The following is a 14,806-nucleotide window of genomic DNA, read 5'->3' as shown; positions in this document are numbered from 1 at the left end:
GGCAACCCTAGATGTGATAAGTGGAGCTACTTGTGTACTGTATATTAGCTGAATTGTCTGTTGTAAAACTTTTAGCATGCCCTATATATTTGAACTGTTTTACTATTACAGAGAAAAAGGAAATAATTTTTAAAAAATATGGATGAATTCTATTCAAGCACAGGATACACAGTAGATAACAGATAAGTACTACTATAGTTTATATAAACAAGCTGCTGTGTAGCCATGGGGGCAGCCATTCAAGCACAGGATACACAGTAGATAACAGATAAGTACTACTATAGTTTATATAAACAAGCTGATGTGTAGCCATGGGGACAGCCATTCAAGCACAGGATACACAGTAGATAACAGATAAGTACTACTACAGTTTATATAAACAAGCTGCTGTGTAGCCATGGGGGCAGCCATTCAAGCACAGGATACACAGTAGATAACAGATAAGTACTACTATAGTTTATATAAACAAGCTGCTGTGTAGCCATGGGGGCAGCCATTCAAGCACAGGATACACAGTAGATAACAGATAAGTACTACTATAGTTTATATAAACAAGCTGCTGTGTAGTCATGGGGGCAGCCATTCAAGCACAGGATACACAGTAGATAACAGATAAGTACTACTATAGTTTATATAAACAAGCTGCTGTGTAGTCATGGGGGCAGCCATTCAAGCACAGGATACACAGTAGATAACAGATAAGTACTACTATAGTTTATATAAAAAAGATGCTGTGTAGCCATGGGGGCAGCCATTCAAGCACAGGATACACAGTAGATAACAGATAAGTACTACTATAGTTTATATAAACAAGCTGCTGTGTAGCCATGGGGGCAGCCATTCTAGCACAGGATACACAGTAGATAACAGTACTACTATAGTTTATATAAACAAGATGCTGTGTAGCCATGGGGGCAGCCATTCAAGCACAGGCTACACAGTAGATAACAGATAAGTACTACTATAGTTTATATAAACAAGCTGCTGTGTAGCCATCGGGGCAGCCATTCAAGCACAGGATACACAGTAGATAACAAATAAGTACTACTATAATTTATATAAACAAGCTGCTGTGCTGTGTGTAACACATGGCTTTTACCAAAGCAGGGCAACAGTACATGATATGTGAATTACTTTAAAATGCTTTTATTTTTTGGTGTTACTGCTCCTTTGAATTGTGTCAAAGGGAATATGCCCCCTTTATATATCGTACCTCCTAACATTTTGGAAATAGAAAGAGGGACAAAAAGTTCTGCCTTGCGAAGCGCATGGGAAATTGTCTAGCCACGCCTATTTTGTGACCACACCCCCTAATTACCATGTTCATTTTACAAAATTTGTCAGGTTATGAAAGTTTGAACACATTTCTGTGGTTTTCATGTGTTATTACAGTTTTGCTAATGAAGGTGAATTGCCCTTTAAGCTGCAAGTCACAGATTCCCCAAGAGACCTGCTTATCTTAAACTGTTACAATTGTTTCTTTGCTTATCTTAAATTGTTACAATTGTTTCTTTGCTTATTTTAAACTGTTACAAATGTATCTAAGAGCAGCTGCCACGCATTTTGGGCTCTCTGCCAAAAGCCAGTTAAGTTTTAGAAACTTTGAATCTTTTTCTGGCTCTTCAGTGCAGGAGATCAAAGAGAAAGTCGGGACATTTCAGTGACTGCAGGTTGAGCTGTCAAAATCAGGACTGTCCCATGAAAAACGGGACATTTGGGAGGTATGAGATATGTGGCAGTAGTATACGTAACCAGGCTGATGGTAGTGAAGCAGATTATATTGTAGAGGAGGATTTCTTTGAATTGGTGCAACCCCTAAATAATGACTGTATCTATTAATAACTCCATGGGAGAAGCCATTGCGGTTTTGCGGAGTGATTGTTATTGACATTAAACACCACAATTCGCTGGGCCAGACTGTGTTTAAAAGCTGCTGTAAATATATTTCCTTGCTCTGCCGCTGTCTCTCCGTTCCTTCGTATCTCTCTGTACAACAACCCGAGACCTTTGGACGCATCGTTTGCTTGTGGTTTGAGCAAAACTCCTGCACAGTAATTCTTTTGTGTCTTTTTTTTTTTCTTTTTATTGTGATTACATGTAACCTGATCAGCCGGGCCAAGCCTGTGCCTGTTGTGTTTGGACAGCACTCTGTTGTTACTGGCTTAATCTCAGTCAACCAGTCCTGACTTTTTTTTTTTTTTGTCTTTTCTCCATTTTTTTCCTTTTTCCTGTTTTCCTTTTGCCTCTGCAATGAACTTGGCTCGCAGTTCAAATAACAAGCTGACTGGGGGCTCTTTAACTTTTCAGTTGAAATGAAACCTGAGACGTTAATGAATTGTATGTGAAAGCATGAAAAAAACTAAATTTTTTTGGTACTGTATTTTTCCCCACAAACTTTAATTCAGTGGTTAAATCTGCCGGGAATTTGAAAAATGCCACTTAATTGAATCTCTTGTGTATGTGTTAATCTGGTCATAGAGTTGGCAACCTCTCCCCTATAGGCCCACCCAACAGGGCCCACCCTTAGTGTTACCACCCGGCCGGTATTTTACCGGCCTAGCCAAGGCCGGGGCCGGTATTACAAATTTACCGGCAATGTAGCTGCTGGTAAATTTGTAATACACCTAAAAAAAAGCCCGTGGCCTGCCCCCAGCCTGCTCCAAACTCACCTTTTTTTCTGGGCTTCTTGCCAAATGCGCACGTTTGGCTCCATCCCCTTTGACGTCACGACCCGGCCAGCCAATAGCGCGTCACGACCCCGCCCCCTTTAGCGTCACAACCCGCCCTTTTAACCCCGCCCCTCCACCTGCCGGTGAAGATTATTTTAAAAGGTGGCACCCCTACCCACCCTAGGGCCCAACAATCGGATCAAAACGGGCAGTCAGGTCAAGGGCCGCATTGACAAACCGATTCAGTCCTTTATCCGACGGGATTTTTAAACCCACCTGATTGACATCTGCCTGACTTTTGGCCAGATATCGATCGCGGAAGCCCCATAGACTGCCCAATCTGACTTAATCTGTCGGCAGCCTATAGCTGCCTGTGTATGGGTACAGGTATGGGATCCATTATCTGGAAACCTGTTATCCAGATGGTAGACATCCTTTCCGTAATTCCTAGTATCCTTTCCGTTTAATCCTTTCCGTAATTCCTAGTATCAATTCGTAGCGAATTACGGAAAGGCTGTCTACCATAGACTCCATTTTATCCATGTAATTCAAATTTTTTAAAAACGATTTCCTTTTTTTCCTGTTATCATAAATCAGAACCTTGTACTTCTTATTTCAGTAGACTTTAGGCATGAAGATCCAAATTACAGAAAGATCTGTTATCAGGAAACCCCCAGATCCCTAGCATTCTGGATAACAGGTCCCACACCTGTATCGTTAAAGGGAGTTTGGCAGTTTTCAAATGAAACTAAACGGGGTACTTTGTACAGAATTGTTAGTAGAAGTCTTTAAACTAGGAATGCACAAAATCCACTAAATTTAAGAATCGGCTGAATCCTTTGTGAAAGATTTGGGCAAACCCGAATCCGAACCCTAATTTGTATACTGTGTATTAATTAGGTAAACAAGGGGGAAAGGGAGCCGCAAGCTCAGTGCACAGATAAAAAATGTCTGGTTTCCTTGTTTGTGTGACAAAAATTCACGTGATTTTTTTGGATTCAGATTTGGTTCAGCCAGGCACGTGGATTGCCTGAATCCATCTGAAAAAAACCCAATCTTGGCCGAATCTTGGATTTGGTGCCTACTTTAAACCAGAATTATGTAATGGTAAAAACAGGTCAGAGCCTGGGGAAACATTCAAGGCTTTGGCTTGGGTTCAAAACATGAGATGGAAGAATTATCCCATATTTCTGTTACATGGATCCACAGACAGAAGTGTGTACCGGAACCAAATAACCTTTGTATTTAAGCAAATCTCTCCATAGCTCAAGGCAAACAACTGTAATGAAAGTGTGTGTGTGTATTAGTCGGTCTGTGCGAACGTTTAACTACACAAATTGTGAAGGGACTTGGTTTAAGGGACTTCTGCCATTGACGTCTCCATGACCTTGACAGTTTTAAGGTGGTGTATTTTCCGATTGAAGCTATTTCCAGGGTCGGGATATAATTAATCTCAAATATTATAGTTTTTTTTAATAAAACTTGAACGGTTAGTATTTTTTTTTAACCCAAACATGAGTTGTGACCAATTTTCGAGGAAAAAGCTATTCCAACCTTAATAAATCTGCCCCAAACTGAATTTTTAGGGATTTGCTATATTGCATTTTCATTTGATTGCTTCTCTCTTTTGTCACAGGCATTCGACCTCCAATTATGAATGGGCCCATGCACCCGCGCCCCCTGGTAGCACTGCTGGACGGCAGAGATTGCACCGTAGAGATGCCCATTCTGAAGGACGTGGCCACAGTGGCTTTCTGCGACGCACAGTCTACACAAGAAATTCACGAAAAGGTAACCAACGCACTAGCGCTCGTCCCGTCCTGTGTGCAGAAAACACGGGGCTAAAGGCTGGCTGGTCATTTTGAGAATTCTTGTACCATGGTCCCCCCTGGCCACCATCCACTATTATAAGATCAGTTCATAAGAATGGCGAGTCCATTCAAGAAGCAGCTCATACACAATATCTGTACATTCATATGAAGAATTGTCATTTCAGTGATGATCATCGTCAATTCACTTCCTGTTTAAAACGATAAGTCTTAATACGAGTGCAAACATTTAAATGTAACCACTTCCCTTTCTTGGTATTATGTACAATCTGATTTACAGATCTGATCCTAACTACTGTATTGTTCAGCGCATATGCTACATAGGATTTCAGAACTAAACCCGGGCATTCACCTGACGTCCATGTGGTGGCCCAAGTTGTGTTCTACTGGCCTTTGGCTCCTGGACCAACAACTGGATCACAACATTGGCCTCTGCAGACAAAAACGGGTCAATGCTGTGCTTGCCCATTGGGATTTTGAATCCTGTTAAAGGAGGGTTTCACATTTAAGTGAATTTTTAGTATGTAATAGAATGGCCAATTCTAAGCAACTTTTTAATTGGTCTTCATTATTTATCTTTTAACGTTCTTGAATTATTTGCCTTCTTCTTCTGACTCTTTCTTGCTTTCCAGTGGGGGTTACTAACCCCATCAAAAGCTCTGTAAGGCTACAAATGTATTGTTATTGCTACTTTTAATTCCTCACCTTTCTATTCAGGCCTCTCCTATTCATAATCCAGTCTCTCATTCAAATCAGTGCCTGGTTGCTAGGGGAATTTGGAACCTAGCAACCAGATTGCCGAAATTGCAAACTGCAGGATCAAAAGCTAAATAACTCAAAAACCACAAAAAATAAAAACCAATTGCAAATTGTCTCAGAATATCATTCTCTACATCATACTAAGGGGCAGATTTATCAAAGGTCGCAGTGAAAATTTGGAATTTTGAGCTAATTATTAGTCCAAATTCAATTTGAATTCGAAAAAAAATTGAATATCTAAATTTATCATGTACTGTCACTTTAAAAATTCAACTTCGACCATTCGCCATCTACAACCTGTTGAATTGATGTTTTAGCCTATGGCGACGTCCTAGTCAATCGATGGACTTTGAAAAATTTTTTTTAAAAAAACTCGAATCAAATATGATCAAATGTGCTGTTACTTCGATTCGTATGATTCTAATTTGATCGGACACAGACCTATTCACCGGAATTTTCGATTGGTCTTTTTTAATTCGAATTTCGAAGTTAGGGAACTTAAAAAAAAACTCCCATTACTTAGAAATTCCACCCTTGATAAATCTGCCCCTAAAAGTTAACTCAAAGGTGAAAAACCTTTTAAATCCCCAGCCTGGACATAAAGGTGGGCCGATAAGTAACCAACTTGGGCTGGAGGTTGACTAGTTGCCTTTTATATCAGTTTGGTTTTATAGGAAAATAAGATCCAATCTAATAGCAGTTTTGTTGTACCCGCAGTACATGTGACGTGAGCAGGACCGCCATCAGAAATCGCAGGGCCCCATACGACAAAATTTCCTGGGCCTCCTGGGCTGCACCCACCTCAAGCCCCACCTACAGGTCCGCCCTCCCCACCCCACAGGTCCGCCCCCCACCACACAGTAAAAAAACAAAAAAAAATATTGGTGGCTGGGGTTCCCACATGTTAATAAAAAATAAAAAGATATTGGTGGTCAGGGCCCCCCATAAAAAACATTTGTGGCCAGGGCCCCCCCATTAAAAATATTGGTGGCTAGGACCCCACATGAGGAAAAAAAATTGGTGGCCAGCTCCCCCCCCCCCACATTATGAGAAAATTGGTGGCCAGAGCCCCTTTAACGTCCATGCCTTCCCGAAGTCAGCAGCTCTCAGAAAAATGGGGGCCCGCTAATCAAGTAAGTGTGGCGTGGCCGGGCCCCCCTTACCCTCGGGCCCCCTACAACTCTCCCCCCTGCCCCCCCCAGGGGCGGAACTACCGGGGGAGCAGGGGGTGCGAGCGGGCCAGGACCCGCACCCCCTCAGGGCCCCCCGGCAGTCCGCGAGCTGCGCATATCTTGGCCAGTTCCGGGTTTACGGAGGGGGGCGAGGGGCCCGGCTGCACGTCCTGCGCCAGGGCCCGCCCCCTCTAGTTCCGTTTCTGGTCCCTCCCTGATGGCTGCCCTGGACGTGAGGATCTTTTGTAGAAATATTTATTTATAGTTTCTTGCGTCAATGAAGGATTTATATGACCGGTCAACTTTACTTTTTGTTATGCCTTTGTCTAATGATTTATGAGATTAATGCACAGTTTAGTAGTATTATTATTTTAGGTTGCAGTTTCAGCCATGCCTAGGTTGCCATTGTCTCATGCCTTCTGGCCACAGCCTTCCTTATCAGCTCCCTTAGCTTTTCTGCATCATTACAATCCTCTTTTGGGCAGCAAGAGGCGAACGAACTTTGCAAACATTGGGGGTGTTGTTTGTTCAAAGCTTTCCTAGATTGTGGGGTTTCTGGCCACTATTTTGTAGAAAAAAACAAACACAAATTTAAATAACACCAATTAAACACCCGCGGCGCTTCTTGGAGTGGAGCTTAGCAGGAATCGGCACCTATTCAAAAAATCACTTCTCCGTTCTGCCGCTTTAGTAATGGAGTTCTCCCTCTCCGAATATTCGGATATCTGTATTTAAAAATAATATAGCGTCAAAAACAGGGAATCCTTTCTAAGTGTAGTATTTCGTTGTAGTTCAACACAATCCCCGCTTATAAATGACACTCACAGGATAAAATAAAATCATATAAGTTCCTTATCTGTCCATGCGTCTTGGTCTCTGTTCCACTCCGCGTGTGTTTAGTGCTCCGTTCCAGCCTCACTTCTGTACCAGCAATTGGTCCTTCAGGGATCAGGACTTTGAGCTCTCTCAAGCCCACACTCTTCTTGGAACGGTTACTTAGTTTGGACTCCTAACTTTTGTCCAACGCGTTTCGCGGACTCCAATCCGCTTTCTCAAGGACTTCTTTCCTCGTTCCTCACTTCCTTCTTATTCTCATCACACTTAACCCCCCCGATATTGGATGCACCGAATCCACTATTTTGGATTCAGCCGAACCCCAGAATCCTTCGTGAAAGATTCGGCCGAATACCGAACCGTAATTTGCATATGCAAATTAGGGGTGGAAAGGAAAAAAATTGTTACTTCCTTGTTTTGTGACGTCACGTGATTTCTGTCCCTACCCCTAATTTGAATATGCAAATTAGGATTTGGATTCGGTTCGGCCGGGCAGAAGGATTCGGCCGAATCCAAATCCTGCTGAAAAAGGCCGAATCCCCAACCGAATCCTGGATTCGGTGCATCCCTACTTTATTATTATCCAATCTCCCAACCCCATAATAATTTAATAAAAATGAAAGTTCATTATATGCTCTATTACACTTAGTTAATACCCTTATTACAATTAATCAACATTCCCCATTTATCTAAAAACATCCTAAAATCACATGTAAAAGTTCATAATGATACTCAATTATTTCCGACCATAAATGCTGCCAGATCAATGTCCACATTCAATCAATTCGGTACCATTGTCTTTAACTTATAGATCCAATGAGTCTCCCGTCTCCTCAGACTATTCGCTCAATCTCCCCCTCTCTCCTCATCTTCTACTATTTCTATGCCTGTTATTTTTAACCCCCTCTGAGTTTCAAATTTTAATAAAATTGACTGGAGGCCCATTTATCAAAGGTCGAATTTCGAATCCATTTGACTTTTTTTAAAACTCGAATATACTCGAAATTCGATTTGGAGGTTATTTGATAAAAAATATTGAATATCTAAAACTCAAACGAATATTACAGACCCGAAAACTCAAATCTAATTCGAATTGAATTAGACTAAACTCGAATCGAGGTTTTTCTCTGAAAAAAACTTGAATGCCAGGAAGGCTATTAACATCTTCAGATGGGGTCACTGGACCTCCTCCACTGACTTCTACATGAACTCAGGAGGTTTCAGGTGGCGAATAGTTGAATTAGAATTTTTCTAATTTATTTCTATGTTTTCCAAGGGCCAAGGTTTGATAAATCTTGATTTTCGAATTTGATCCCAAGTTAAAATTCCAAACGAGTTTGGATATTACCAATTCGAATTTGAGAATTTTGACCAAAAAACAAAAAAATTAAAATTTGAATTTACAATTTGACCCTTAATAAATCTGTCCCTTAGTGTCTTTCATTCCATTGCCTCTATTATTTTGTGTTGATTTATTTATACCTTTCCTTTTGCTTTTAAAGGAGAACTAAAGCTTAAGTAAAGAAGTGACTAGAAATGTTGTACATTATGTTTTGTGCTTCTGTACCAGCCCAAGGCAACCACAGCCCTTTAGCAGTAAAGATCTGTGTCTCCAAAGATGCCCCAGTAGCTCCCCATCTTCTTTTCTGCTGATTCACTGCACATGCTCTGTGCTGCTGTCACTTACTGAGCTTAGGGACCCACTCACAATATACAGTACACATAGAATAGAAATGTCACAATATAAGGCTGATTAGTAATTAATACACATAATTACTACATGGCAGCACAGAAACCAGTGCAATTAGCATCAGAATTTAATAATCAGCAAACCTGTAGCATCAGCTTATATTACAGGGGAAGCTCATTTTCTGCTGGATAATTAGTGACGAGCCCTAAGCTTAGCTTCTCAACAGCCAATCAGAGCCCACTGAGCATGTGAGTGTCACAGACACTTTCCAAGATGTTGACCCCCTGTGACAAGTTTGAAGTCCTGGATCATTGCTGCTATTGACAAGCTGAAACTTTAGCCTCGTGCAATAAGTTCTGTATATAAAATATGGCATTTTTAGCCCTATTAATTTTTAGGGTTTAGTTCTCCTTTACGAGCAATAATTTCCCAATGATCCCCATAAATAATGTGAAATATGGTTTTCCTCTAAAACAAACACTAATAGTAACAATGCTGTATTCTGAGCCCAGAGTTATGAGTGAGCAGGAAGAGACTCAGGCAGGAAGTGATGCCACACCAAGCTAATATGGCAGCTGCTATCCTAAACAAACAGCTTCTAGAGCTATTTGTTTTTAGATGGGGTCAGTGACCCCCTTTTGAGATCTGGAAAAGGTCAGAAGAAAAAATTCAAAAACTATACAGAATAAAAAAATTAAGGCCAATTGAAAAGTTGCTTAGAATTAGCCATTCTATAACATACTAAAAGATAACTTAAAGGTGAACCACCCCTTTAAAATACCAGGGTATATTCAATCTGGATAGAGAATATCTAGTCTACTGTTGCCACCAATTATCATGTGTGGAGATCCCATCCCCCAGTGCCAATGTAAGTCCATACAATCTGCTGAATATATCAGGACAGAGCAGAGGAACTGGACAAGTATATGATCATTTTTGTAGCCTGGAAAAGGCAGTTAAAAGTGTGTTTGTACAAGCAGGACCCTTCATTTAATGTTGTCCTTCATGGTGCACTAACTCCTCTCTATAGCTCAGTATTTATGCTGTTCTTTTCTGCACCATTCCGTAACCCACCTGTAATATTCAATTTTTGATATTTCACAGTAAGCCCCATACACACAATGGGCTAACAGATATCTTCCTTTTCACCAATGGCAACTGTGAAGGTGCAAGTCTGGACAACAGCCATCCTGCCATAAAACAATCCTTGTAATGTCCATATCAAAGAGATGCAAATAATTGGACACACTGGTATGGATTCCCAAGTTCCCAAGGAAATGAGACTCTGCTGGTCAACAAAGGGATACCCGAAACATTGAATTATGGGATTTCATTCACAATTCATCCTGACTTGAGTTCACTCCCTTGTCTATCTAAAAAGAGATGAATCATCTCCAAAAACAGCCAACTTTGACCTGATTGGCTGGGACTGTCTTTAGGGTGTGGCTGTCCTGGGGAAATGTTAGTATACTTGTTTGAATGTTCTTCCTCATGGACATACAAAGAGCATTTGTAAATACTTTGTTAGTTTAGGCACTTTCCATTTCCCTCTATTGCACCTTTCCTTATCCCTTTCTTTCTCCCTCCATCTTAGTAAGTTCCCTTTTTATTTTATACCTTTTAATTTCTTTGTAAATAAATACCACTTATTCAAAGATCAGTCTGTCTCAAATCATTAGCCTGGCACCCTAAAATACAGCAGACCCAACACTATTCCTAATACTAAGTCCCAATACCCGTTATTTTCTGAACAGCAAATGAACATTAACCCACCTCAGATTTACCCTCCACCCCTCTTAATTTTAACTTGCCACCTAGAATTTGGCATGAGCCCAGTCTCTTTGCAGCTGTAACTTAGTCCACACCCATCCAGTTCTCTCCATCACTTAAAAGTTTACATTAACCTACTAAAATTACTCACGTTAGCAGTATTACCCGTGTGTAAACATGCATCCAACCATTTTTCTAACTCGGTTCGATAAACAAGGCATTATATTATGCTACCTTAGGGTTGGCACCTTTTCAATTGTGTGAATCTGGGCAGGGGGCGGGATGGATGACGTTGTGTGCTGGCTGGTGCCGTCAAGGGGGAGGCTGATGGGCGGGGGCGGGACTGATGACGTGGCGATTGGCTGATCGCCATGTCATTAACTTCAATGTCCTGTCCGAATTTCCTAATTTGGAAATCCAGACAGGCAGTTTTCACCCAGACAACCCTTCCAAAAACCGGGCTGTTCGGGTCAAAACCGGACAGGTGGCAACCCTACTTTACCTTCTGGTGAGCTTTAAAACAAACCTCTACCATTTTCACCTTAATGTTATTCTTCCACAATAGCATTTACTCAAACCACACCAGAAAACTGGGGCATTGAGGGCTTCCCAATCTTCTAACAATTAGATGAAGGCAATGATAAATGAAAGACATGACATAGTAAGAAATACAAGAAAGGGCTTTGCTGGGGACCATTGGGAGATCCTCTGTTATTCCAGCAGGCCACCTCACGGCTATCAATAACCCAAGCCTTTCTCGTTCCTACCAGAACAATATCCTCTTATATACATGTTACCATACACCTAGTCTTCTACCTCCTTCGCTTCAGTAGTATCCTCCTACTATATAATCACTACTATCCAAATTTCTCCCTCCCTTACCTCCATCTACATCTACTCGTTCTTACATGTCAGCAGAAGGCCAACCCTCAGCTGCTACAAGCCATACATTATGTGATGCACATGCATAGACTAGATAAGAGGAAAAGTAAAATTGTTGTTGGTTTTCTTTTCCACATTGCTAAAGTGTACTGACATTTAAGTAAAATATAGGCTTCATTCTAAGGACGCTTTTAAACAAGCCACCTTGAGATTGCTACTAGTGGAAGGACTGTAGAAGGCCGCTGGACTATGGCTGGTAATTGTAGAAAAGGGCTGTCCTTGGTGGTGTTTGAGGATTGCAGATTACTGTGTATTCATGTCCTTGTGTCGTTAGAAAGCTTTTCGCACAGCAAGCCGAATAAAGAAAAGGACAGCTATTTTCCTTCTTGACAGTTTTATATCAGGGGGTAGCCTTAGTGAAGTGAGCAAGAAAATAGCTTCAGCCTCAATACACAGTACCTGCTGCTTTCCCATCAGGGCAGTGAATGTCGGCCTGTCTCCAATGGGTTTAATTTTGGAAGACCTTGCTACTTGGAGCCGGGCCAGGACATGTAACTGCACGTCCGCTTTCAAAAGAGGTCCATTAATTTGCGAGGAGTTGGAAACGCAGTGTATCTAGAGGTGCTGATTTGGCACGTTGTCCAGCGCCCAGACGCGTGAAAGCATGTAAATATAATTGCATTGATTCTTGCCTCTTGTCAGGCCGATTCTGCTGCCTTCCTTAAGCTCAGTGTGAAGCCCAACCGAAACGAATGTCAGCAGGCCCCTGGATTAGAATGAAACATACCCCTACTGGAACGGGAGCGTTTGTCCGTGCGCCTGTAGAAACATGGCCCCTGCTAATTAAACAGGAAAAGGGAGGCAGAATGAAAGTGCCCACAATAGAATATTCTTGCTTCACTACATAATGTCAAACGTGAAAAACACAAAGACTTCAGCCAAACAACACTTCGAGAAGGAATTTAAGGGTATCTGTCACATGCAACAGTTCCGTTGCCTTATTGCTTTAATTAAACACTCATTTGAATAAGAGACGTTCCTCCTGGCTCGGAAATGCTCTGCCCACTTTCCACTGTTTCTTTATACCAATCTCCACTCATGGAACATTCTAGGTTTTCTGTCAGGCCATGGCTTGCGCCTGGAGGCATTGTCTGCTTTGTGCAGATTGTATTTTTTTTTTATTGTAATCCAAGATGAAATGATGACAATTTATTATACAGTGTGTCCAAAGGGCTTACAGGGAGCAGTCAGCGGCAGATGAGCATTTTTTTTTTAATTAAGTGCTATTCCATTTAAACAGTGTAAAGACGGAAAGAGATCTCCTGACTCAAATGATCATTAAAAGGCAGAGGGAAAGGAATTGTGTGATGCCTATTTTGTGAAATCTATTGTGCATTTTACATTAGGATAAAAGGGATTACATGCATTATTAGATTTTTAAGTGTTACATCCCTCCCATGGCTAAACCTGAATATCATATTGCCCAAAGTGGTCAGGCTACAGCCACAAGTGCAAGTTCTTGGCCATAGCCAGCTTCATTTTATAGCTGTAGGACCATATTCGATGAAGTTGTAGGACCATATTTGATTAAGTTGGAGGACCATATTTGATAACATTGCAGGACCCTATTTTATAAAGTTGTAGGACCATATTTGATGAAGTTGTAGGACCATATTTGATGAAGTTGCAAGACCATATTTGATAAAGTTGTAGGACCAAATTTGATGAAGTTGTAGGACCATATTTGATTAAGTTGGAGGACCATATTTGATAACATTGCAGGACCATATTTGATAACGTTGCAGGACCCTATTTTATAAAGTTGTAGGACCATATTTGATGAAGTTGTAGGACCATATGTGATGAAGTTGTAGGACCATATTTGATGAAGTTGTAGGACCATATTTGATGAAGTTGTAGGACCATATTTGATGAAGTTGTAGGACCATATTTGATGAAGTTGTAGGACCATATTTGATGAAGTTGTAGGACCATATTTGATGAAGTTGTAGGACCATATTTGATGAAGTTGTAGGACCATATTTGATGAATTTGTTGGACCATGTTTGATGAATGCAGCAGCTGAGCGGCTTGGCTGATTTCAGGACACATATTCACATGTGATCATCTCCCAACATGATTTTCAAACCTGACAGCTTGGCATTTATTTGTGTATATCTTGACTGGGGACTGAGGGATGTGAATTTGGAAGGAACCTTCAGATTGACTGATATAACCATCTGGAGTGACTAGTGCTCTAGAGAAGGAACAAATAAACAAAAATTGCAAGTGTTGTTTAAAATGGCGTTTTTGCGAATGTTTAGTGCTGCTCACAATGTAAAATAATTTGCTGGCAAATCTGATATCACTAAGCACAGGTTAGCGCTAACACCTGATCTGGAGTTTCATTAAATACGCTTTGCGACTGCAAAATTGTATTACAAACACTATGAATGTTCTCAAAAGCTATTTGGTCACAAACTTTACGAATAAGTCGTTGAGGTCTGTAATCGGTCAAAAAGCAAGCAAACATGGTCGCTAACATTCGCAATGGACTTTGCGAAAGTTTTTTTGCTCTAACATAACACATTAGCCCGTAAGAGACCTGTGAAAATGTGTAGGACCTGGCTGCTCAATAAAAAAAGGCAGAATAAACAGCCGCATAAATGGAAGGGCAAAAGTGGGTAATGTCCATCACGTTAGAAACACACATGGGCTGGTTAAGGGTCAGTCTGGCTGAGATTGTGCAAATTGGCTGACTTGTGTTGCCAGCTTGAGAGAGCTATGTAATTAAAATGTTTAAAACTTTTCTGTAAATTTTGTGATCTTAATAAAAAAAATAGGGTTGCTTTGCGTTGGTAAAAGTTATGTGTTTGCTTTAGAAAGACTACTATATTATACAATTAGGCTACTTGGAACTTAGCAGATAACAGATGTAATAGAATACAATGGGATTCTACTTGTGATGTGCGGGTTGGACTCACTTCTCCTCTTGCAGGTCATGGGCAGGATTGGGTTGAGCATTTCTGCCTTCTCTCCCGCCCACGACCTTAGACTGACGACTTCCGGCTTCCTGTTTTCTAGGCTCGCACCTGCCCCGCTCCTTTTGTGATGTCATCGGTGGGGCAGGGCGGTGCAGTTCTATAAATGACGGGGGGTTCAGCTGGTTTTTCCCGACCCACACATCATTAGAGTCTACAT

At 41.1% G+C, this 14,806-nt stretch overlaps 1 protein-coding gene across 6 annotated transcripts in view; it reads left to right on the top strand.

The window, feature by feature from the left end:
- The window catches only part of ctbp1.L (C-terminal binding protein 1 L homeolog), a 362,230-nt gene that overhangs the window by 322,460 nt on the left and 24,964 nt on the right, over window positions 1-14,806 (top strand). For all 6 annotated transcript variants that reach the window (XM_041586903.1, XM_018254856.2, XM_018254696.2 and 3 more), the window contains 1 exon segment: window positions 4,306-4,460. In XM_041586903.1, coding sequence (XP_041442837.1) covers window positions 4,306-4,460 — 155 coding nt within the window.

The sequence above is a fragment of the Xenopus laevis genome, chromosome 1L (genome assembly GCF_017654675.1).
Source record: "Xenopus laevis strain J_2021 chromosome 1L, Xenopus_laevis_v10.1, whole genome shotgun sequence".
Classification (NCBI taxonomy): Eukaryota; Metazoa; Chordata; class Amphibia; order Anura; family Pipidae; genus Xenopus; species Xenopus laevis.
Note: the sequence above shows the minus strand (reverse complement) of the source record. Positions and strands in the feature narration are given on the sequence as shown.